Below are 23,879 nucleotides of genomic sequence, written 5' to 3' on the forward strand. Positions count from 1 at the left end.
TTATCTTCAGTTTGTACTTTTATAGCTCATTTCTACTATACAGCAGCAATGTCCTCACCCGCTCCTAGGAGAAGAAAGTTTGCTTTCGACCTGAGGAAGCCCATCATGAAAGGGGTCATCCTAAAGCAAGGTGGATTCCACAAAGCATTCAAGCAGAGGTTCTTTATACTCTATCCTGGCTTTCTCGTCTATTATGAAGACGGACAGAAGTGGCAGTACGACCTACAAAGAGGAGAAACTTTAGGAGTAAGCCAAACTCTTGCTTAATAAAATTATAGCAAGAATTGTATTTATAGTGACAACAACTAGTCTATCATTTTCTGTTTCCTTTCTTTTATGATTTTAGTCCCGACTGGGTGCTATCAAGCTAGTAGGAGGATCTGTAGAAAAAAGCAGAAATCCACCAAAGGGTGCAAAATATGCTTTTGTAGTCCACTGCCCTGACAAAAGCAACAACAGAAGGTATGATGATTCTAGAATGAGTGAATGAGAGTATTATGTGAATGAGCAGAAGGGTAATGATAACTCTTCCCATTAATGGGCCCTTTAATAGTGTAGTATCAAAGCAATGACAGTAGACTCAGCCAAGACAAACACTTCAGTACATAAAGTGTAACATGTAAACAAGCGTAATGAGCAATAGTGAAAGCAAGCAAATACAGTTGCTTATAGCATAATAGTATTGATAATGTTGCTTATCTGATCTCTAGCTACTACTATGGCATCGTGTAGTATTTGTTACCTGAGAAACGTGTAACTGTATTGATCTTACAGCATTACTGAGATTATTGTCAGATGCCAAAATGTATATGTCAATTCTTTACTCCCACACACTCCTTTTGTCTTACTCTTTCTTTCTCTCTCCCCACTCTTGTTCTCTCTAGTGAATTTACATTCAACTGCCAGTCAAATGAAGAAAGATATCAGTGGATATCAAAGATACAGTCTGCAATTCCAACAGGGAGTGAGTCACCTCAAGCCCAAGCAAAGAAAGTAAAAGCAGAGCCAGACACTCTTCCAGTATCAAAGCTAGCAGAACCACCAACACCAAATTCAATGGAGAGGCAAGAAACCGTTGATGATGCAGCTCTTTTAGCAACAAAAAACCACACAGAAGATGGTAAGATTTCATGTAGCACTTCTGTGGCATTTTGTAATGCAATTTTGGTCATTGTAATGAAATCCAGCTCCTTATATGACTTCTGTGTGTACAAATTGAAATTATTTTTAGCCTCAGATCTAGTGCATGCGTACATGCATTAATGAGATGTTTTGAATTACTGCATCAGATGAAACTGACTCTTAAAAGGTAGCAAGAAGCAAATGTAGGATCAGAATAGCCTCTCTGTCTGTGAGATGGCACAAACAGTTTTTATATGCTACCTGTGATTTTCCTAAAATGCATTCATATATATAAACTCCTACATGCATGCATTTATCCTTGCAAAAACAACACTGCATCACACCATCCAACGTCACAATGAAGTGCACGTCTCACAGTGCCATAATAAAACTATGTTGAAGTTGACAATTCCTTCTCTCTCTCTTTTGTCTGCTGCTTTCTACAAAGCATCTCATAGATATAGTATTAAAAGGTTCTTTTACTTTTTTGTAGATCATAAAGAGACTCATATTGATGATGTATTGGGCCCATCAAACGTGCAGCAGCACAGTTCTGATGAGGAGGATCCAGATACCATACCACTGTCCGATAATCCAGCTAATAAAGCTAAGGACAATGACAATGAAGACAAGACTAAAGTAGGACAGATTGTTTCAAGTGCTTCAATAAAAGTCAGAGAATCGAAAGAAGAAGTAGAAGAAGAGAAGGAAAGCAACACAGTCACTTCTGAAGAAACCGTCGCTGAGCAGACGACTGAGGGTGAACCTGATGACATGGAAGTTAAAGAAGTCGTGATTGAAACAGAAGCGGCTGCTATTGAGAAATTCCGCGCCTCGATCATTGACCACTCGCTCATCGGTGATCCTGACCAGGACTCAGCCTCTGATGGAGAGTCAGGTCCGAGAGATGGAGAGGGTTCTAACACCAGTTCCCCTCCCCCTGAAGATGAGCAGATAGTCATAGAGGCTTCTAATACCAACTCTCCTCCTCCTGAGGATGAGCAGAGAGTCACCTCTCCCTCCATAGTGGTGACAGAAGGAACATTAAAAAGAGAAGGAACTGGAGCCTCTGGCGGTAGCAGCAGTCCAGAGAGATCCACCACTCCTGATATGAGAAGACCTTCTGGTAAGTTATTACTATATCTTCTTAGAATACTATAGAATGCATAGTGTAAACTTTATTGTATAAATGACTTCTTTTGCAGGTGCACTAGTTTTTACAGAGAAAAGGGGATATCTTTACAAAGTTGGAGGAAACGTCAAGTCGTGGAATTTGAGATATTTCATCCTACAGCCTGGGATTTTTCGTTATTTCAAAAATGATCCTGTAAGTCTACATAGCATAATAGTAACACTAGTGTTAGTAGCAAGCAATGATAAATGATAATAGTAATAACTGTGATAAGAGAAGAGTAATGTATAATGATAATGATAATAATACTGATGATACTATTATATTTTTTTCTTTCTTTAGCAAGGAAAGCCTTTAGGAGAAGTGAAATTGAAAAATGTCAAAATCACATTTCCAAAGAAAGGTAATTTAAGATGAGCCACAAATGAACTTATTATCATCTTTTTGCTCTTGCTACAGGAGAAAAGAAGTTCTCTGCTTTCCAGTTTAATGTCCATACAGAGAGTACATGGAATAAAAGAAGGTATATATAGAAACTATTATATAAACTCTCACTCTCTCTCTTCATCTATCCAGAGATTGGGGCATGGCAGCATCCACAGAAAAAGAAATGAAAGAATGGATGGAAGCTTTTGAGGTAGGTCACATCACTTAAAAATATAAGTAGCAATTTTACATAATTATTGCTTTTTTATTAATTTTATAGTTGGCAAGTGGTGCCGTTATAACTAGTCCTGATAGTAATGGCTCAGAATGAAAAATCTCATCATGTCTGTGTCATCTTCTCTCAACCTCTCTCTTCCTCCGAATGATATCATGACAATACTCTATATAATGCACACTTTTACACATGACTATAATTATACATGCGCTGACAATAATAATAAATAACAATTATTAATGATGATGATGTAATAATGATAATAATTATATGATAAAACGTTTGTTAAGTGAAATTGCTGCAGCTTTTAGCTGCATTTTAAAAAGGGCCGGACTAGTTTTGAAAGAGATTATACTATGGCCACATTTAAAAGACAATGATACAAAAGGACACTACGTTTTCTTTTTCTGACGAGAATAGAGCGAAGGAGTTGATTCCCATTTTCTCATTCCACCACTTTCTCCAGTTGCTCTACCAAGTGATCGTGAGGGACATGGTGAAGCTTGCCGAACTAATAATAAAATAAAAAATAAAAAAGACAAAAAATTATTTTTAAATGAAAAATTTTAAAGTTCTTTATCATAATTACCTCTCAAAGGAGCCAGTTTAGAAGAAGTGCCAAGGTGAACAGAGCCTCTCTTAGCACTAGCAGTCCTCCTTGATATAATGTCTACTTAAGCTCAACAGTAAAACAAGGACTAGCTCAACTTACCTTTGGATAGACTGGATGGATTGGTCATACGACAAGGATCATATTTCAATAACAAGTGGTCAAGTGTGTCCCAACCGCCTCCAACTCTAACCATCACTTGATTGTGGAGCACCTGGGATTAAATATTAATAATAATAATCATTATTAATGAATTGGGAATCAAATCATAAAAATAAAATAACAATAATTTGCTGTTACAATTTAATAATAATTAACAGTACTCGAGCTGTTCTTCATAGTGCAAATGAGCTAATTCATTGTCATTAATTAATACTTACTGCTATTAAACTATACATGGTAGTTATAAATTTGTCTATCCTATTTGCGTTTAATGTAGCTACTTTGTGTAGCTGCAATAGTAATAACACCAATCTGTCCCTTAATTCTGTTTATTGTTTTTTGTTTGCTTTCTTTCTCGGGCTCTCCCTTTTCAATTTTGTTTATTTAATTTTTTCTTTCCTTCTGACCTTTTTTCATAACAATAATACCAACAATAATAATAATATCAATAATCATAATAATAATGATGATGATGATGATGACAAACAATTGAGTAGACACATAAGTAACTTACTCTAATATATACCGTCATGGTCTTTCCTGATGGCATCGTGATATGAAACTTGCCAGGTCCCTGTAGTATGGCATGCAGCTTGCAGCTACAACTGCATTGGTGCAATATATTAAGAATCTAAAGGGAAAGCGAGAATTGCATATAACTGATACTTGAAATAATATCACTCTTATTTTGAATAGCTATGATTCACATTATGTACCAAATAATGGCATTCTATTGGAACACCATTATTTGGTACATTATGTGAATCAGAGCATTACCTCATGATCTCCTCTGCTCACTACCACTTTCTTCACTTCCTCCTTCTCCTCTCTCTCAATCTCTTTCTCCATTTCAACCAGTTTGGGCGTGGCTAGTCCCAAGTCGCCTCCGACCCGAGCGACAGCTAAAAGAGTTAGGATAACTCGTTTCTCATCTCGATGAAGCACCAGCCCCTCAGACTCGAATAAGACGGATTCTTTAAGACCAAGGTCTCGGCACCAAGCGATGAAATTTGCAGTGTTGTCTCTCGCTTGAAAGGATCCTTTTGAAGCAGAGGTGTTGCAGTGAAGCTCTCCCATTGGCACCAGCTTACAAATGTCATTAATTGGCTTAGGCAGATCCGGCCGCTTAGCAGCTCCAGTAGCAGCTTTAAAGCTAGTGGTTGCTCTCTTTAGTAGTGGAGGCGTTGCTTTATTAGCAGCAAGAGTAGCGGCTGCTGCAGTTTGAATGCGAGTAGCTAGCTGACACAGGATCACTCCAGTGTCTAGGCTCGTCAGAAAGTTTTCTGGAGTTATTTGTATCTTTATGACTGTGTTGAGCCACTTTGAAAGGTCCTGTTTGAGGACGTGGAGAGCCTCTTTCTCCTTCTCTTCCATTTTCTTGAAATCAACAACAAGAACCTCCATTATCTTCTTCTCACCCCTTCCCGCGAAACCCCGCGGGACAATGAGTGAGCATGCGCAAACAAAACAAACATTTGCGTGGGCGCAAGCTCAATTAAGAATGAGGGGCGGGGCTCATACACGTGGAGTCGTAAACAAAATGGCTAATCTGCTACAGCTCTTTCGTTCCTTTACCAGCCGTTTACATCTCCAGTTACCGCCACAGCAAATCACGAAGAGATTCTACGCTTCAAGAAACCCACTGGAGAGACGGACAGCAAAGGAGCTTTACGATGCACTTACTGGGGGAAAAGGGGGAAGGAAAGGAAGAGGACAGAAATGGGACAGGGTGGAATGGGTCCAACTACCTAGGAAGATACCTTTGGGTCGTGGAAGAACGGGCAAAAGATGGCCTGGGCTAAGTTATCCATTACCTCCAGCAAAAGAGTCAACTGGCCCTTTACTTGATAGTCAAAAGAAGCTCCTTGCTCCGGTTGAATTATCGGAGCAAACCGAGCAAGAAGGTCTAGATGATTTGGGCATCATCAGCATCTCCGATCTAAAGGGAGAGTACCGTTCTAAACGGAGCCTTCACGAAATGAACTGGAGCAAGAAAGGTTGGAGTGGAAGGACTTGGAAAGGCCGCTACGTTGGCATACCAGAGGCTGCTAATGGGACTCCAATGCCAGATTTTCACTCGGTCATTTTGGACATGTACCGGGCACGCTGGAAGTGTTCAATGGGGTCACAGTTTGCTATACAAACCTCGGTGATTGTTGGTAATGGAAAGGGGATGGTCGGGTTTGGCGTGGCACGCTCTAAGGACATGCGTGGGTGTATTCGCAGAGCAAAGAACAGGGCAGTGAAACAGCTAAGATGTATACCAATATGCGAAGGGCACACCATCTTTCATAATATCAAGTCCAAGTGTGTGAGGACGAGAGTACTCATGGAGCGGAAGGAAAAAGGATTTGGTTTAAGGTGTAATCCCAAGTTACAGGCGGTCATGCAGCTGATCGGGATCAAAGACATACGCATCAAACAACTTGGTAGTAACCACGTCGGCCATCTTGTTCGTGCTACTTTGAGCGGACTCTTGGGACAAGAGACTTACGAGTCTTTGGCTAATAAAACTGGCGAGTTTGTTGTGCAGTATCGAACTGAATATAGTGGACGACCGCTAGTTGTTGGAGTCCCTTCATCTACAGACGAGTCTTTTCTGATCTGGCTGAGAGATCATCAGATGCTTCACAGTGACTTGGAACAGAAATTATTTAAGAATAAGCAGTAATTAATAATTATTTTAGTTATTTTAGTATGTAATATAGTGTATTAATAATTATCATTTCAATATAAGTTTATATTTGTCAGTATGGCTAAGCAAGCTAGTGCACTTAACTCTTTTAAATGAAAATATTGTACTTTCCTTCCAAAAATTTTGACATGCGCTGTTCAATTATGCAGATTCATTGACATCACAGTACTGGGTATCTAAAAATGCGTAACGTTTTGCTTGCTTAAAGCATAAGGCTTGCCTCTTAATATTTACATTCATCTTTATTAATATGTGACAATTATTATACATGACTATTGATTGTGTTAGTTTTTCTTCACAGGATGGGCACAATTATACTTTCCTCTCACCACACGTAGTTTCACACTGACAAGATGGCGGCCATTTGCTCCTTCAAGTAGTACAACATCAGTCGGTTGCAGTGTGTGACCTTCTTTTGGTATAAAAGCAATAGCTTCTTTCTTGTTTGAAAGTCTCACTCGACAGCACCTTCTTTCACCTGAATTAGGTTTGCGTGGGCGTACAGTCATGGTCTCCAAAACGATTCCTTTGATTTGAGGGCGATTACCCAGGAAGCGATGAGGCTTCTTCTTCGATTGTCTTGCGTTGGGCCCTTGTCTCATGAGTTGGTTCACCGTTCTCTGAAACAGTGGAGTGCTGTGAAAGGAGCGAAGGAAAAATTGAGAAAATGTCTTTATGTAAGCCGCCATTTTATAATAATTATTAAAGATAGGTACGCCTACTTTGGCGCGGTTTCTAACCATAGATACTTTAACCATTATCTATGCTTTAGCCATAGTTGCAGTTCACTGGAATGCATTCCTTCTTGGCTACAGTTCGCCGGAAAGTATCATTACACATTTACGTATAATAATAATTATTATTATTAGCAACTAGTTAAAAACTGCACTATTATAGACTTTACATGCATCATCACAAGTTCACAAAAAAACATAAATAATAATTTTTGTGTATGTTCTCGTTTTAAAGTGTTATTTATCCTTGTCAACCTCTTCCTGGCCAAGTCTACGAAGATGTTCAAGATGACATCCGAGAGCTTCTTTAGTCGTATCAACGTAGTGATACTTGATACCAAATTCCTCGCAGGTCTTCTTTATTATAGGAGTAATGAGACGATAGTGGGACTGTATGACACCGGGAAAGAGATGATGAGTTGTTTGATGGTTCAAGGCTCCAGTGAAGACTGTCCAGAACCAGCTGTCAGTGGCATAGTCTTGTGTAGTGGCTACTTGTAGCTCAGCCCTAAGGAAGAGGGGAGAGAAGGGAGGAGAGGGGAGGGGAAAGTTAAGGAGAGAGGGAATAAATAAGAAAAAAAGAGAAGTACATGTAGATACGAAGTGAACATAATGTATTCTCTGCATTTGCAGATATTAAATAGTAAAAAAAACAATTTTTTGCAATTGATTATATTACTAAATGTATCAACCCATAACTGATAATTTTTTAGTTTAAATTGTAATTTTAAAATTCACTCACCAATCCATGTGAACCTTGTTGTCCTTGTCTGGCTTGGGCCATTCAACCTATTAAATAAAGATTTGATATTCATAATAATAATAATCTTACAGTACGGTGTATCTTACTTCACTGATGACATGTGATGTCTGAAATATGAGAGCCAACCAGTAACTGCCAGACATTTCAGCAATCAGGTTGTAAAATAACTGTAAATAAAAATACATTAATATATTATCAAATTTTTGAGCAGCTTTAAAAATAAGTAAAGAATCTGGAATCAGTTCAAGCTTTCCATACAACATAAGTAGTACAAGTACATGCAAGTGTATTTTTTTTTAAATATGAAAATGGAGAGTCCTCTCATTTGGCCCGAAAACATGTAGTACACTAGCAAAGGGACTTTGGCTTGATTTTGGAGCAACTTTTAAAAAATCTATTTTTTTAACAAAATCAGTTCAAAATTGCTGCATAGCTACATAAGAACATGCACATATCAGAAATGTACTACAAAATTGATATACATGACAGTACATGAGCTAATATTTATTGTATGTACATGTACATACAATCAACTTACAACTGACGAGAGTGGCATGAAGAGGCTAGGAATATAAAAACGGATAATGCAGTGACTGATCTTCCCTGCAAACAATATCAACCATTGTCTCAAAATGAGTGGATTCAATCGTATGGTAGCTAAAATATTGCAATTAAAGGAGGAGTGGCTTAAGAAAATAATAATAACTCACAGTTCCTCTTAGTAAAGACAATATGGAAGTCTTGCAGTCTTGTTTTAATTCCAAGCTATACACAACAAATTATTATTATTATTATTATTATTATTATTATTATTATTATAAACAGGGCAAAACAAGTTAAAAACAAGTTAAAAGAAATAAAGAAGGAAAATTAGATAATATAATATATTTAGTTAAGGTAGATTAATTTTGAGAAATAGTTTAAGTAATATCAATATGGTCAATGAAAGTGAGAATAATGAGTCCACCACCATCCTCAAATCCCAATCCTCTTATTATTATTATTATTATTAATTATTATTATTAATTATTATTATTATTATTATTATTATTATACTTTACTTACAAAGCAGTAAAGCATAGGTACGTATACATGTTGATAGAAATAACGCGGCAGCCATTTTTGTTGCCACTTGATGCGACGAATATCAGGAACGTCCTACAAAAGAGAGAAAGAAATTCTTTAATGAAACAACTCCATTAAAACTGCTAACTAACAGAAGCGGCTGTAACAATATCAGGATCAGCTCCATCAATATTAGTGTAGGGATGGTGGCCTAATGTGTGCTGGAAAAGGAAAGAAAGAGAAGAGTACAGTGTTTAGTCAAATCAATAATATCTGTAAATGATCATAATTACCTGATATATCCAGGTGTGAAGTGAGCAGCCTTGGTAAAAATCATGAACATGGCCTACCATCTTCCAAACCCAAGGCTTGTGAGTAATGGCAAAATGACTACAAGTGGAAAGATAAATAGATACAGAGAGAGGGAGGGAAGGGGAGAGAGAAGGAGGGACGAATTTGAGTACATGTACATCAATTTATACCTGGAGTCATGTGTGCATGTCATGGCAACAAGAGCGGAAAAGAACCCCCAGAAGAAAGAGCACGTGATACCTAAGATCCAAGAGTCTTGAAAATATATCTACACGTACACGTATATTTAAAAATTATTTTTATTATTTTTATTTCATGTCCTCACTTACCACCATTGCTTGACTAAATATGAGTAGAACAAAAAAGAGAAAGTATCGGAAAAACATCCAATAATCGACTTTTGGGTCCTAAAATATTGAAGCAGCACGGGAACGCTAACGCTGAGCTATGCAAATCACAAACTCACAATGTTGTTCTCTTTAAAATAGGTCTCAACCCTCTTCTTGAGTGTCACGTAAAACTCACTAGTAGAAATTTAAAAATGAGAGAGGGGCAGGTGTTAAAAACAATACTTACCCTCTCTCTGGAAATACCGGCATCTCATTATCGATCAATTCGCCAACGTAATACTTTTCTAAAACGTTTCTACAAATAAGAATCACGATGATTTTCAAATCATGGCAACATTCACAAACTTAAAAGTGTCTGTTTTGTGGTAGGATTCAAATAACTGTGTTATATCCCGACCAGCCCCCAGGAGGATCTGCTCTAAGCCTCCTGGATGGCGAGACACGAATGAGCTAACATCGTAAACCTGTACATGACATAATAAACAAAGGACAATGGCAAAGGATCATAAAAACGCTTTACTACCTTTCCTCTGTAAGCGACGTGAGCATTCTCTCTTGTATTTAGCTGGCTTAGTTCTTTCCAAGTGAACCTACGGACAGGAGGTCCTGGAACTAGCTCTGTATCTCTATCTTCATTACCTCCAGGCATACTGGCTGTTGGCTTTGCTTTAAGAAGAAAGAGTGGAAGTAAGATGAAAAGGTCACCTGATTTTTCTCCTCATGCATGATTGCATCTTGTTACACACAGCTTTGGGCGTGGGTGACATCAATGAATATAATTAACTGTACAATCATGAAACATGAAGATCTTAAGTTGCAATTGAGATATGCATGCATTTTTGTTTTTTTTTTTGTGTGTGAGTATAATGTATTAGGTATTAGTTATATCTTGGTGATGCCAGTAACTGCATGTTTGGAGCAGAAGCACTCTCATGTCTCTTAATCTCATGAACTATTTCAGTGAGGTCTTTCACAAAACTCTGAATCTGTAGTAAAGAAAATTAATCGAATTTCAATGTATTTTTTGTCTCCTCTCACTTTATCAAGCTGCAGTAGAGTCTCTCCGGACTCTTGAGGAGGTATTTTCTTTTTTAAATGCTTATAAACGAGGACATAGAGGTTGTGAGTAGCCATTTTTATTTGTCCTAGTAGCAGCGTCTTCTTTGCTGCTGTAGTCTGTATCCTGGTCCACTCTGAATCCCTGACAAAGAGAGAAAGAAACTGTATCCATTTCTAGTTGTATTATCATTATCATCATTATAGCTAAGGTAGAGAGTGTAGATTTATGTATCAAACAAACCATTTCATAGCTTCATTTTCTCCATCTTCGAGCTTTGTCTGTAGTCTTGCAAGCTGTACACATTCAAATATGAAGTTTAATCATTTAATTACAGTTTTAATAAGTTTAATTACTTCATTGTTGCAGTGAAGTATTTCATTGTTCATGTCCTATGGAATTATAATAATATCAAGTACTTTCGATATTAAATGCATTCTTCATAATAATCAATGTGCTATCAAGCCTTGTTGTGAGTGATGACCTTTCAACTAACCTCAATGAATTTTGCTAGTTTTGCTCTCTCACTTTCAATGGTGTCCTGGTTAGTTATTTCAGTCTTTAGAAGGTCATCCCTTGTCTGACGTAGCGCCTCATAGCGCGTGATGATCTCCCGAGACTCATCAAACTAAACAGCAGATAAACAAGATGAGATGAACTGGATTGTATGTGTGTACATACTTCTGGTGTGAACTCAAGGACTCTATCCATGAACTTCTGATAAAGTGTGTATTTGCTGATTTGTGCTTGCTGATTGTTAACAACTTCACTTAGTTTCAATATTTCTTCTTGCAACCTTTCCAGGAGGAGAGGAATACAAAGAGATAAGAGGGTATTGATCATTGATTGAATTAGGCCTTACTACCTCTGTATGTCCTTGTCCTTCTGCTTGCAGAGATCTTGCTCTCCTTTGGTCTTCTTCAAAGCTCTCGATCTTTTGAGGTCACTTTCCTACAAAATGAAGTAGAAGAAAATGAAATAGAAAGCTTTGTCTTGATGCTTACTTTGACAAAAGCATCAAATCTGAATAGCTGTTCCTTCAATTTGACTTCTTTTCTCTCCAGCTCATCTCTCCTTTGCTGCAGGGCCTCCATTTTCATGGAAAATTCCTTTTAAAGCACATTTTAAAGGTACATGTACACAAAGTTATTTTCTTACTTCTTTCTGTGTTCCCAGTGCCTGCTCAACCTCAGCAGTCTCTCTTCTCTTCTCTAACAGTTTTGTTGCAGGAGTAAGGTGATCAGAGTTTCTATCAGGCATTTTACTACACAAAGAAATAAAAGTATATATATAGTGCTTTTTATTTCTGCTTACACTAAAAGTTTGTCTTCGAATGTGGTCTTGAAATAATCGTCCATATCTCCTGCTCTGGCCATCTTGTGGCTCTGTTGTCATGGTAGCAAATTTAACCACGCCCACAATAGGAGCCCCACCCTAATTCTTGCAGCAATGCCAGTCCTCATAGAAGAGCTTGCACAGTTAAAGAAAAAATCCTCCACTAGAGACGGTCACAGGTGGCAGATCTCTTCCCTAGTATTTAATCCAGACGGGTCCTTGCTTGCCTCCGGGTCCTGGGATAAAGAAGTTAGGATATGGGACCTGAACACACTGGAAACCAAAACAATTTTAAAAGGAGTCCACAAAGTACCTGTCACTTCACTATCCTGGGAGAGTACCCAGTCTAGCAAACTACTTGCTGTTGGTTCTGCAGATTGTACAGCTTCGCTATGGAACACAAGCACTGGCCGTCAGGTTGGAACACTTCAGAGTCACAATGGATGGGTATTAGGAGTCTCATTTGGCCTGGGGTCTTCTCTCCTAGCTACCTCCTCTTGGGACGGGAGCATTAGAATATGGGACAGCCAGACAATGAAACTAGTGAATACATTGAAAGGACACGAAAAAGTATTGATCAATAATAATGTTATTGTAGAAATCCAATCCTGACTATAAATTTACATGACTACTTGTACAGCTTTGCTGTTACTATTATTATCATCATCATCATCATCATTATTATTATTGCTAGGGTGTTTGGTGTGTTGATTTCAAGCCAGTGAAAGAGTCACCCTTGCTTTGTTCAGGGAGTGAGGATGGAACAGTGAGACTGTGGGACACTAGGAGCAATGGAACCGTAAGAATCTTTGAAGGAGGTCATTCTGGACCTGTCTACTCAGTCTCATGGTCAACTGACAGTGCTATGGTTGCTACTGGATCTGAAGATACAAAAGTATTTTAATATTGTGCAACTACAATCTTCTAATCCTCTTATTGCATGAGTGCAAGATATTATTTTAATAATTCTTTTTATTTTATTCTTAGATATGCATCTGGGAACCCGGCTCAGGCTCAGTCATTAACACTATCAACTCGCACACAAGCACTGTTAAAAGCTTATGCTTCAACCCTCAAACAGTAAACATGTCTCTCCCAGTCCTCTCCTCAGCTGGAGGCTACACGGTCAATATATCAGACCCAAGGCCAGGCTACAAGTCAAGCATACTGAGTCCAATATATCCTCACGAGCCAGGAAAGGAGGTGGAGAGCGTAAGAATATCACCAGATGGATCCCTGCTAGCCTCAGGAGGGAGAGATGGGAACATTGTCCTAATGACACTCATGGTCCCTCGGCTGTTACCTTCTTTCAGAGGACGAGGAAGAATAATGGATTATAAGCAAAAGGCGAGGAAATCTAGAGATGGCTCCACTTTTATCAAAGACATAAGCCATAGGGAGGACGAAGACGAGATTGCTGTTGAGGAACTGGATGAGTTAGATGATATACTCAGCTCTCCTTTAAAAAAGGAGGTTGAGCAGAATGTAGCCCGATTGAAGAGACTGGGTCGAACGGCTGCAAAAGAAATGGAACTAGTTGAACATTCTACTGTTAAAAAGACTGCAACAGCCAAGTCATCTCGCAAGAAGAGGGTCACTGGGAAGAACATTGATCTGCCAACCATGATAGCACACTTGGCAAGTGATAAAACAGGAATAACAGAAGCTGAGGAAGAGGAGGACCAAGTAATAAAGAAAAGAGAAGAAGAGGAGACAAAGAAAGACAAAAACAAAACTAAAACTGAGACTGAGGAAAAGATTGAAGAGCTAGAAGAACTAGAAGAAGATGAAATAGAAGATGAAATAGAAGATGAAAATGACTTGGAGGAGTCTTCTCCACTCCCTCGTCCACTTGTTACGGCTAATAAAGCACTCTTCTATGACTCAAGTGAAGAAACTGATGATCTAGAATCGCAGTTTCTCGATGGAATGAGTGACACTCAAAGCTCTGTACACAGTACTAGTTTTCAAAAGTCTTTATCAATGGATGGACACTATTCAATGCTGGATCATTTGGACAGTAGCATACTCATAACTGCTGGTGCAAAGAAAAGCAAGAAAAAGCAGATAGCAGTAGAAAGTAAGTAATAATGAAAGGGATTTGGTTCTGCATGTAACCAGTGTATTTGTATCAAAAATGTAATAAAAATTTGGGGTGATTTCAAAGCCATTTCTTGGAAGAACCATGGGCTATAGTCTTTGCTTTTTTCAGAACTTTGGCATTTTCCTAAAATGGCTGTAATTTGAAAAATTCGTCAGAATTAGCTCAAACTTGCCACACAGCATAAGTATATCAATATGAATCAGAAAATGTAATAAAAATTTGGGGTAATTTTGGAGCCATTTTTTGGGGAAAACCATGGGCTATAGCCTTGGGTATTTTTCAGAATTTTGCCGTTTTCTTAAAATGGCCATAGCTTGAAAAATTGAAGTCGGAATCAACTCAAACTTTCTATACGGCATAAGGACATCAATATGAATCAGAAAATGTAATAAAAAGTTGGGGTAATTTTGGAGCCATTTTTTGGGAAAAACCATGGGCTATAGCCTTGGGTATTTTTCAGAATTTTGCCGTTTTCTTAAAATGGCCATAGCTTGAAAAATTGAAGTCGGAATCAGCTCAAACTTGCTACACAGCATAAGGACATCAATATGTATCAGAAAATGTAATAAAAATTTGGGGTAATTTTGGAGCCATTTTTTGGGAAAAACCATGGGCTATAGCCTTGGGTATTTTTCAGAATTTTGCTGTTTTCTTAAAATGGCCGTAACTTGAAAAATTGAAGTCGGAATCAGCTCAAACTTGCTACACAGCATAAGGACATCAATATGTATCAGAAAATGTAATAAAAATTTGGGTAATTTTGGAGCCATTTTTTGGGAAAAACCATGGGCTATAGCCTTGGGTATTTTTCAGAATTTTGGCATCTTCTTAAAATGGCCATAACTTGAAAAATTGAAGCTGGAATCAGCTCAAACTTTCTACACAACATAAGGACATCAATATGTATCAGAAAATGTCCACAAACCAGATAAAAGAGAGTCTGAAAAAAAGGCATGAAATTTAAATTTTGTTTTTCTTTAGTGCATCAAGATATACCAGAGGTAACAAGCATGAGTAATGTTAGCATTGGGACTGGGTCTTACATGAATGGTGATGCTGAAAGTGAAGCTCATTTGAACGAATCAGAGGAAAACGAAGAAGAAGAATTACTGAGTGTCATTTAACATTTTACAATAATTTATGTGAAATAATGATAGTAACTGACAATATTATGTACATGTATTATAGGCATTTATAACATTATAAAATAATATGTCAAATACATGTACATGTACATGTATGTACAGTGCTGGAGTAAAAGGAAAAGGAAGGTTTCTATTGTTAACACAAAAGTATAAATTGCTTAGGAAATCTCTGTAATCTGAATTGCATTGAAGTTAATGTAAGATTGGCTAAATTTTAATTCTGTGCATTGAGTCTTGCAGTAACTGTAAACCAGGTTTAAATGTTTTCCTGGTCCTTACATACAAACACTGTAATTATATAATTACTAATACAAATCAGACATAATGATCATTATTTTCGTGAGTAAATTTTAATTTTAAAAGTGCTTATACATGTATGTATGTACATGTACATGCAGTTTGTGAGGAAGAAAGAAAATGATGATAATAATAACAAACAATAAAAACATAAAAGTAGGCAGGCAAGAGAGAGAGAGAGAGAGAGAGAGACATTAAAATAATGTACTGCACCTGCATAATAATAATAATAATAATAATAATAATAATAATAATAATAATAATAATAATAATAATAATAATAATGGTAATAATAATAATAATAATAATAATAACAATAATAATAATAATAATAACAACAATAATAATAACAACAACAATAATAATAATGATAAAGAGTGAGAGTCGGTAACAGTTACAATAAAAGGCTATGTATGGGTGTGGCACATCATAAGAAATACTCCGGAATCGGCTTCTTCGTAGGTTCACCGCGAACCTCCTACACATACAGTACATGTAAGTAATAATACGTTCAATTGGTATTATCTCGATGGTGAATACTTACGTTTGGCGCTGCTTCAAAGATTGTGAAGTCTCGTTTTAAATTTTCGTCTAGTTCCAAAATGGCTGCAACGTTACCGCACCTGAGAATCAAGAAGAGAGCAAAATACTTTCAAATTACATTATACATGTACATGTGCATGCGTACATGCATGCTCATCCTTTTCTCCCTTTTTTCTTACCGGTAACAATAATTTGGTGCAGACCAAACTGTCAATACTGTCTCGTTAAAGTGCCACTTGTAACCTTCCATTACCAGCTGGTGGGCACGACATATCAAATCAATGTTATTGGCGCTATTAAACTAAAAAATAATAATAATGATGATAATAATAATAATAATGATAACAATAATAATAATAATGATGATGATAATAGTGATAATAGTAATAATAATAATAATAATAATAATAATAATAATAATAATAACAATAATAACATACTTCAGATACAACGTCGTTTCCAAACAGATATCCAGCTCCTCTTGGGCTGATGCCCCATCCATCAATATCTAATCAATAAAAATAAACCACACCCACTCATAATCATAGACGCACCCACCTTCAGGATCAGACCAAAGTAGGTCACACATTGGGCCATCGTGAGGGACCTCCTGCTTCCTGTCTATGGCTCGTATCTATAGGAAAAAGGTAGAAATAAAAATGGTAAAAATTTCTACACAATAATACCATATGATATACAGGTTGAAATATTGGTGGGAATCATTTTGTCATTTTTTGTATTTTGTAGTTGCATATGTCATCAGGTATTATATTAGTGGTTTCTTGCCAAGATCAGCTGGTAATTCTGGAGTGCCATTTTTGTATCACGATTGGAGGGTTTTAATTTGGCCAATTTGTGTCCATGTGCCATTGAGCATGCGCATACATGTAGACGTATAATGGTTCAAAACAATGGGGTTCATTTCGGGGAATGGCTATCAAAATGCCAAATTTGGCGAGATTTCCTCCCTCCAAAATTATCAGCTACACTAGCAATGTATGTGTGCGTGTGTGTGTGTGTGTGTGTGTGTGGTAATGATAGTGGCAGAGTTGATGATGATGATGGTATAGTGTTGTGGAACATTGTGACTACACAAAAGAGGATGTGATGCAATATCACCACACAAGGAGAGAGTGATCCATCATGGCTGCTTTCATTCCTCTTACTTGATCGATTGAAGTGATTGAGGGAGACAGGCCACCATGGACTGCAAAAATCTGAAGAGTAAGAGAATATTATAATAAAAAAAGACTTTTAATACTTAAAGTGGGTTCTTAATATGACGCATGTGCATCCGTCACGACCAGAAGTGCTGTATAAAACAATGGGAGCATGCGTCAACGCGTCATATTAGAAAACATTTCTATTCTGACGCATTGACGCATACTGCCACTGGTTCACACAGCACTTCTGGTTGTGACGCTAGCGCATGAAAAGCAATGCGTCATATTGAGAAACCACCTTAAGAGTACATGTACATGTAGATTAATATTATACCTTACCCTTTCATCTATTATGGCAGCTAGACTTAAGTAATCGAAAATCTCAGTGCAATACCTCCAGACATTAACGGATCCGTACTTTCTCTTGCACTCATCATAAAAACCATAAACCTGAGGGAGGGAGAGAGGGAGGGAGGGAGAGTGGGGGGAGAGAGGGAGAAAGAAAGGGGGGAAGAGAGAAAGGAAAAAGAGAGAATGTGTTAACAAATACTAATGATTTGACAATTGTGTCATTGAACACATCAAATACATTATAAGAGGAAGGGAGAGAGAGAGAGAGAGAGAGGAGAGAGGAGGGGACATTAACTTGTGTTATTTGTCGGCTTTCATGATTTCCTCTTATTAATGTAATCCTATCTGGGTACCTAACCTATAATAATAATAATGAAAATAATAATAATAATAAAAACAATAAATAATGAAAATAAAAATATTTATGTACATGTGTATGTTATTCTTTCTATAAAAGTAATAACTATTGTAGTAATAATAATAACAATGATTTACAAATTAATTAACACAAAGTTCGAAATAGCTAGTGAATACCTTTAACGCTAAAAGTAACAAAAAGGTTTCAACACTATAAAACCCTCGATCGACAAAGTCTCCGAGGAAAAGATAATTAGTTTCCGGTACGTCACCCCCCACCTTGATAAGAATCATAATTAACAAATAATTAATTTTAATTGTAATAATACACTAACTTTAAAAAGCTCTTTTAAGTCATAGAACTGCCCGTGAATGTCCCCACACACTGTAACAGGTGGATCTACTCTCTGTACATTACTCTCTTCACTAAGGATCTCTCTACAGAGAATGGCACAATGTAAAGGTCTGCTGGTATTATTTAATATTATACCTAGCTTTTGAACAAAGTGATTTCACTTCTTGCTCTTTTATAACTTCACAGCGACGGAGTTGCTCTATTTGTCTATAAAGGAGTCGTTAAATACTTCTCTCCCGCCCTGTAACTCACCTGTCTAAGTCAGAATGCTCACCCATTCTCCTCTCCCCTGGTTTGAGTGGTTTCCGTTCCCGCTCTAAGCACAATCTCCGTATACTTTAACCACGTGGCATGCTTGAATGTACTGAGACCACACCCACCGTCTGTTTTGACGCCCAGACCACGCCCATAACCGGCCTAAAAGAGCTTCTTGAACAGGGACAAGGAGATGGAGTTAGGTAATTATAACAGTGCGTGTGGCTATGCCAGCCTCTAGATACTATCATATTACTAGCCTATAGTTATATACTTAGCTTTAAGACTATTAGACCCAGTTGTATACTTTCTGAGACCGTCTTTCTCTCCTTTTTCTCTCTCTCTCATGATTTATCCTCCAGATGAATTGCTTGCGGACCTTCAATCGGTCATACCCGAAGCCACCACGGACGGTAGAGCTTCCGCTGGTTCCGGGAAAGGACAGTATGACTACCTCCCTGATCTCCCCGGGGCCGATGACTCCTCTAAAGGAGGGAGAAGGAGCGACCCTTTTGAAGTTCCCCCTGGTTATGACCCTCCTGCTATGACACCGCCTCCAGGAGACGAAGTAAGAGAGAGAGCACTTTATCGTACATGATACTCTGTTCTTTTTCCATATACATGTACGTATATGTGTACTTAAATGTCGCTCTCTTTCTTCCTCTAGGAAGAAGAAGCATATAGTACAGTGACTCATACTCCTCGGTATGTCCCTAAACAGGAACAAAGAGGAGAGTCTCCACCTCCAGCTAAACCCAGACGCACAGATCGACCGGAATATGATACCACCGCCATGTTTAGAAAACAGGAAAATGTCGAGACAGGAGGGGGAGGAGGAGGAGGAGGAGGTGGTTTGGAAGAATTGGATAATTTGCTGGAAATGTTGAGTACTACACAGCAAAAACAAACAACAGGTAAAAAGGCTTGTTTATTTACTTCTGTTTATTGTTTAGTCCAAATGTCCTTTTATAATTTGAAATTTGGAGTCACTCACTCTCTCTCTCTCTCTCTCTCTCTCTCTCCCTCCTTCTCTCTCTCACTCTCTTTCTCTTTCACTAATCTAATTATTATCTATATTTATACAACGCATATAAATATTATTGTCTGAGGCAGACAAACAAAGCTGTTCCCTTACTATATGCAAACACTTCATTACTCTCAGTAATGACTTGTGTACTGCAATGGGGTAGATGATATGTCCTTGGTGTATTTTGTCCTTATTTGGTCATTCATGCCTTACTCTTGTTGCCTTTGGTTAGTATGGGACATTAAACAGATTCCTTACATATCTTACTCTGATGTAATGCCCTGTTATTTAATTTGTGGGGTCTTTTGTCATTGCATTAATACATACACATGTATATATTGACTCGTCCTACATATACACATGTACATGTAGCTACATGTACATTGTATATTCTTAAATGGAAGCTCAGGCTTCTTCTGCTTCTTATCTTAAATTTGTCACTGGATTCTAATTGAGAGTTAATTATACATGTATATACATGTAGGCTTAGGCCCCGTTTACACTAATCCAGTTTACACTAATCCATTTTCACATGTAAACGGAGACTTTTTGATTCTGATACAGCTTCTGTTTATACTGATACATGAAAACGCATCACCTATCCAAAGCAAAATGTAAACGGATACCAAAGTGGATACTTCTATAAACGAATGATAAATCTTATGAAAATGCAGCTGCTGGATTAGTGTAAACACCTGAAACGAATAATAGCAAAAACAATCCGGATTCAGTGAAGTGGATTAGTGTAAACGGGGCCTTAGTGTATGTACATGTACATGTAGTCCTTGGCTTCTAACCAAGAGAGACTTTTGTTCATTATGTATTATTATGATTAATGTTTCTACATGTACTCTATTGTGTTTGTTGCTTATACAGTAACAGTGATAATAAGAGAATGCTGCATCCTAAAAATTAATATTTGGTCTTCTCTCTTCTTTGGTATAATAATAATTGCAATAAATGATGCTACATGTATTTGTAGCTTTGAAGTTGTACATTAATTCAATTTGATGCCAGTAATGATGTTTGTTTTCATAGAGTATTATCTAATTATAGTAATTATTGAGTGGGTGTGTCTGTGTTGATGATTATTACTGATTGTCAATGAGTTATGCTTATTATCGTCTCAGACGATATCCTACAATAATACCGTAGGGCTGCCACCTTTTTTTGAGGGCTGTAAATTTCATGAATTTGCCTAAAAATCTATTTTGTGGATTTAATTTTTGTGAATTTATGCCATCATCTTATACCATAATAATTTGATTTTCGTGGAAGTAATTTTTGTGAATCTTTAAAAAATCGAGAAATCCGCGAAATTTATAGCTCTCGAAAAAAGGCATCCTATGGTATTTCTCAGCATTTTCTTTAATGATTAGCACCCACTGATTAGATACATGTGTTAATCTGCTTTCTTTTGATATGCAACAGGTGCTAACGAGGCTCCTCCCACTGCCCCTGCCTCTACTGGAAGACCCACCGTCTCTCAGTTTATGGACGAGTTGACTGAAGTCGAGAGAAAGGTTTCTCACGAGAGGGAGGCGCCCAAGTCGTCGTCTCGGCCAACAGCTTCAGCCGCCACCCACGAGTTAGACATGTTAATGGCCGACCTTTCAGACTTTAAACTGCCTCCTCAAGCCCAAGTCAGTAAACCACCTCCTCCACCACAAGTAAGAATGGGAGTATGGGAATGAGACTATGGAGGTATGGGAATGGAATGAGTTATGTGAATGAGAATATGGAGGTATGGGGCATGAGAATGAGTTGCTGTATGTGAATGAGAATATGGAGTATGGGGTATGGGAATGAGTTTTGGTAGCATTATAATGAGGATATGGAGTATGAGAATGAGAATATATAAAGATACATAATGTTCAATATATACAGATGAGGTATTTTTATTTAGGAAGAGGGTCCCTATGCCAGGCCCCACAAGGAACCCCGTATCAAGAGTCAGATCAGTAACCTTGACTCCATGATTGGATCACTTCAATCTAACATGAACAGACAAGGAATTGATACTTCTTCTAAGGTAGGAAGAAACAATGTGATACTTTTTATAGTGCCTTATTTTTGAGGAGCAAAACTTTTGAATTAGCATGCAACCTTAAATTTAGTTAAAGCTTTGCTAAATATACAATCACCATCAAAAGTGTGGCACTAACATTGAAAATCCACAAAATAAAATTCATTTTTTATAATCCGCGAAAGTTTTGCTCTGGGAAAATGTAAATGTAATAAAATACGTATTATTGTAATGATACCTGTATTGAATATTGTAATGCTGTACAGGTGCATATTATAATTACATTAAAAAAATTATATAGGGAACATGTGCTGCATGTGACAAGCCCATATTTGGTAAAGTCATTAACGCGATGAAGAGGGTGTGGCATCCTGAACACTTTACCTGCTCCCAGTGTGACACTGAGCTTGGGAACATAACGTTTTATGAGCACAACAACACCCCCTACTGTGAGAAGGACTATCACGAGCTATTTGCACCACGTTGTGCTTACTGCAATGGACCAATCCTTGATGTGAGTTTAATATATTCATCTTCCTCTGTATTTCTCCATTTTTCCTGATACATAATACACATGTACATGTACTTATGTTGTTTAGAAAGTTTGAACTAATTCCGATCAAGTTTGGATTTTATAAGAATTTTTTAAGTTGCTCCAAAATTGAGCCAAAGTCCCTATACTGTAGTATAGTACATGGTTTTTTCTTGTCACGGATTTTGTGACAGTGGAACTAATGGGTTTTGCTTGTCAGACAATGTCACGGATTTCGTGACAATGGAAGAAATGGGTTTTTGCTTTTCACGGATTTTGTGACATCATTTATTTCATTGTTATAATTTGTCATAGATCTGTTCTTCAAGCATTCAAACACCCTTTTCTCTCTCTCCCCCTTTCCCTTTAGCGCTGCATGAGAGCTTTGGATAAGACTTGGCATCCCGAACATTTCTTCTGCACTCTTTGTGGCAAACACTTTGGCCCTGAAGGGTTTCACGCCAAAGACTCAAAGGCTTACTGCCGTGAGTGCTACTTTGAAAAGTTTGCTCCTCGCTGTAAGAGATGTGAGAAGGCAATAATGGAGGGATTTATAACAGCACTGGGATCACAGTGGCACTCTGACTGCTTCTGCTGTAAAGTAAGTGAGAGAGAGAAGAGAGAGAGAGGGGGGAGAGAGAGAGAGAGGGGGGAGAGAGAGAAAGAGAGAGAGAGAGAGAGGAGGGGAAAGAGAGAGAGAGAGGGAGGAGGAGAAAGAGAGAGGGGGGAGGAGAAAGAGAGAGAAGGGGGAGGGAGAGAGAGGAGGGGAGAAAGAGAGAGGGGGGAGAGGGATAAGAAATATTTATGATTAAAGAAAAGAAAAAGTGGAGAAGTGATGTTATAATGCTTTCATTTGATAACAATTTACATTGCATTTGGCAATAATTTTGCTATTATTAGGTATTAGGCATTACATAATGTCTCTTCATTTCTCTTCCTCTCAGGTTTGCAGTGTTACTTTCCCTCATGGTGATTACTACGACTACAATGGTGAGCCTCATTGCGAGATTCACTATCATGCACAACGAGGAACCCTCTGCGCTCAATGCCAAAAACCCATCACTGGTGAGCAAGCACAGTATTAATTATTTTTATTCATTCTTGATCATCATTATTATTATTAGTATTTATTAATTATTTATTAACTATTATTAATTATTATTATTATTAATTAGGTCAGTGCGTAAGTGCTATGGGTAAGAAGTTCCATCCTGATCATTTCACTTGTGCCTTCTGTCTCAAGCAACTGAACAAAGGAACTTTCAAAGAGCATCGGAATAACGCTTACTGTCAGCCTTGCTTCATCAAACTGTTTGGGTAGACCACACCCACTTTATAGGTAGCACTACTTTAGGTTGTCGGTGTAAAGAAATATTTTGCAATTGTTGACTTTTATGAATTTAATGACAAAATTAATTATAATGTTGTTAGTTTTTGTAGTTGTAAAAAATGTCTTTTTCCCTTTTTTGTAATTATTATTGTTGTTTTTTTATAAAAGATTAGTTCAATATTCAAGCTACATTATAGGTACCAACTTGTAAAATTGTACCATTATTTTTATTCATGAGAAGCTTCGCCCCATTCATTATTAATAATAGTTATAAAAGAAACCGTGACTACATGCATGTTTTTTTGAGGAACATTTTGTAATTTTCTCTAAGCTAAAAAAATTGTCATGGTTTACAGTTTGCTTCGTGGCTCCTCCATGATGCTGCTTGAGGGATGT

At 37.5% G+C, this 23,879-nt stretch overlaps 9 protein-coding genes across 10 annotated transcripts; 4 read left to right on the forward strand and 5 right to left on the reverse strand.

The window, feature by feature from the left end:
- The first annotated feature begins 29 nt into the window (after nt 1–29).
- LOC100635519 (uncharacterized) lies at nt 30–3,210 on the forward strand. The gene is made up of 9 exons (XM_003385185.3): nt 30–246; nt 347–462; nt 885–1,120; nt 1,616–2,248; nt 2,328–2,449; nt 2,597–2,657; nt 2,714–2,777; nt 2,831–2,891; nt 2,961–3,210. Exons 1-9 carry the CDS (start codon nt 49–51, stop codon nt 3,009–3,011), a joined length of 1,542 nt encoding a protein of 513 aa, XP_003385233.1. The 5' UTR covers nt 30–48; the 3' UTR covers nt 3,012–3,210.
- On the reverse strand, nt 3,083–5,137 carry LOC100631480 (GAS2-like protein pickled eggs). The gene is made up of 5 exons (XM_003385153.3): nt 4,465–5,137; nt 4,202–4,318; nt 3,628–3,739; nt 3,505–3,585; nt 3,083–3,426 (listed from the first exon to the last, which is right to left on the reverse strand). Exons 1-5 carry the CDS (start codon nt 5,089–5,091, stop codon nt 3,308–3,310), a joined length of 1,056 nt encoding a protein of 351 aa, XP_003385201.1. The 5' UTR covers nt 5,092–5,137; the 3' UTR covers nt 3,083–3,307.
- Nucleotides 5,138–5,186: 49 nt separating this feature from the next.
- On the forward strand, nt 5,187–6,455 carry LOC100631609 (28S ribosomal protein S5, mitochondrial-like). The gene has a single exon (XM_003385154.3). The coding sequence runs from the start codon at nt 5,189–5,191 to the stop codon at nt 6,356–6,358; it is 1,170 nt and encodes a 389-aa protein (XP_003385202.2). The 5' UTR covers nt 5,187–5,188; the 3' UTR covers nt 6,359–6,455.
- Nucleotides 6,456–6,569: 114 nt separating this feature from the next.
- Nucleotides 6,570–7,090, reverse strand: LOC100635644 (28S ribosomal protein S12, mitochondrial-like). The gene has a single exon (XM_003385186.3). It carries the CDS (start codon nt 7,069–7,071, stop codon nt 6,667–6,669), a length of 405 nt encoding a protein of 134 aa, XP_003385234.2. The 5' UTR covers nt 7,072–7,090; the 3' UTR covers nt 6,570–6,666.
- Nucleotides 7,091–7,221: 131 nt separating this feature from the next.
- LOC100635771 (acyl-lipid (8-3)-desaturase-like) lies at nt 7,222–10,343 on the reverse strand. The gene is made up of 14 exons (XM_019994530.1): nt 10,130–10,343; nt 9,952–10,070; nt 9,833–9,901; nt 9,723–9,780; nt 9,586–9,663; nt 9,427–9,524; nt 9,238–9,334; nt 9,097–9,165; nt 8,945–9,037; nt 8,590–8,644; nt 8,418–8,536; nt 7,966–8,046; nt 7,859–7,905; nt 7,222–7,624 (listed from the first exon to the last, which is right to left on the reverse strand). Exons 1-14 carry the CDS (start codon nt 10,253–10,255, stop codon nt 7,354–7,356), a joined length of 1,380 nt encoding a protein of 459 aa, XP_019850089.1. The 5' UTR covers nt 10,256–10,343; the 3' UTR covers nt 7,222–7,353.
- Nucleotides 10,344–10,392: 49 nt separating this feature from the next.
- On the reverse strand, nt 10,393–12,129 carry LOC100635896 (coiled-coil domain-containing protein 42 homolog). Its single transcript, XM_019994531.1, has 10 exons — nt 11,978–12,129; nt 11,822–11,927; nt 11,668–11,772; nt 11,529–11,614; nt 11,345–11,459; nt 11,160–11,291; nt 11,020–11,055; nt 10,907–10,959; nt 10,645–10,807; nt 10,393–10,592 (listed from the first exon to the last, which is right to left on the reverse strand). Exons 1-10 carry the CDS (start codon nt 12,037–12,039, stop codon nt 10,485–10,487), a joined length of 966 nt encoding a protein of 321 aa, XP_019850090.1. The 5' UTR covers nt 12,040–12,129; the 3' UTR covers nt 10,393–10,484.
- LOC109580931 (uncharacterized WD repeat-containing protein alr3466-like) lies at nt 12,089–15,612 on the forward strand. The gene is made up of 4 exons (XM_019994529.1): nt 12,089–12,568; nt 12,693–12,893; nt 12,986–14,078; nt 15,084–15,612. Exons 1-4 carry the CDS (start codon nt 12,113–12,115, stop codon nt 15,224–15,226), a joined length of 1,893 nt encoding a protein of 630 aa, XP_019850088.1. The 5' UTR covers nt 12,089–12,112; the 3' UTR covers nt 15,227–15,612.
- A 270-nt stretch (nt 15,613–15,882) lies between these two features.
- On the reverse strand, nt 15,883–18,662 carry LOC100631736 (serine/threonine-protein phosphatase 4 catalytic subunit). The gene is made up of 12 exons (XM_019994534.1): nt 18,566–18,662; nt 18,449–18,520; nt 18,294–18,396; nt 18,136–18,237; nt 17,897–17,959; nt 17,590–17,700; nt 17,254–17,304; nt 16,646–16,721; nt 16,528–16,595; nt 16,267–16,388; nt 16,089–16,167; nt 15,883–16,022 (listed from the first exon to the last, which is right to left on the reverse strand). Exons 1-12 carry the CDS (start codon nt 18,589–18,591, stop codon nt 15,972–15,974), a joined length of 924 nt encoding a protein of 307 aa, XP_019850093.1. The 5' UTR covers nt 18,592–18,662; the 3' UTR covers nt 15,883–15,971.
- Nucleotides 18,663–18,692: 30 nt separating this feature from the next.
- Nucleotides 18,693–23,672, forward strand: LOC100636024 (paxillin-like). 2 transcript variants are annotated; one of them, XM_019994533.1, is made up of 9 exons: nt 18,693–18,771; nt 18,931–19,136; nt 19,236–19,482; nt 21,027–21,265; nt 21,502–21,627; nt 21,923–22,135; nt 22,524–22,754; nt 23,098–23,218; nt 23,329–23,672. In XM_019994533.1, the coding sequence occupies exons 1-9, from the start codon at nt 18,762–18,764 to the stop codon at nt 23,472–23,474; spliced, it is 1,539 nt and encodes a 512-aa protein (XP_019850092.1). In that variant the 5' UTR covers nt 18,693–18,761; the 3' UTR covers nt 23,475–23,672. The 2 variants fall into 2 exon arrangements, with proteins under 2 accessions (XP_019850092.1, XP_019850091.1); XM_019994532.1 differs by lacking the exon at nt 18,693–18,771 and having other exon boundaries at nt 18,808–19,136.
- Nucleotides 23,673–23,879: the final 207 nt, after the last annotated feature.

The sequence above is a fragment of the Amphimedon queenslandica genome, unplaced genomic scaffold (genome assembly GCF_000090795.2).
Source record: "Amphimedon queenslandica unplaced genomic scaffold, v1.1 AMPQUscaffold_13471, whole genome shotgun sequence".
Taxonomy (NCBI): domain Eukaryota; kingdom Metazoa; phylum Porifera; class Demospongiae; order Haplosclerida; family Niphatidae; genus Amphimedon; species Amphimedon queenslandica.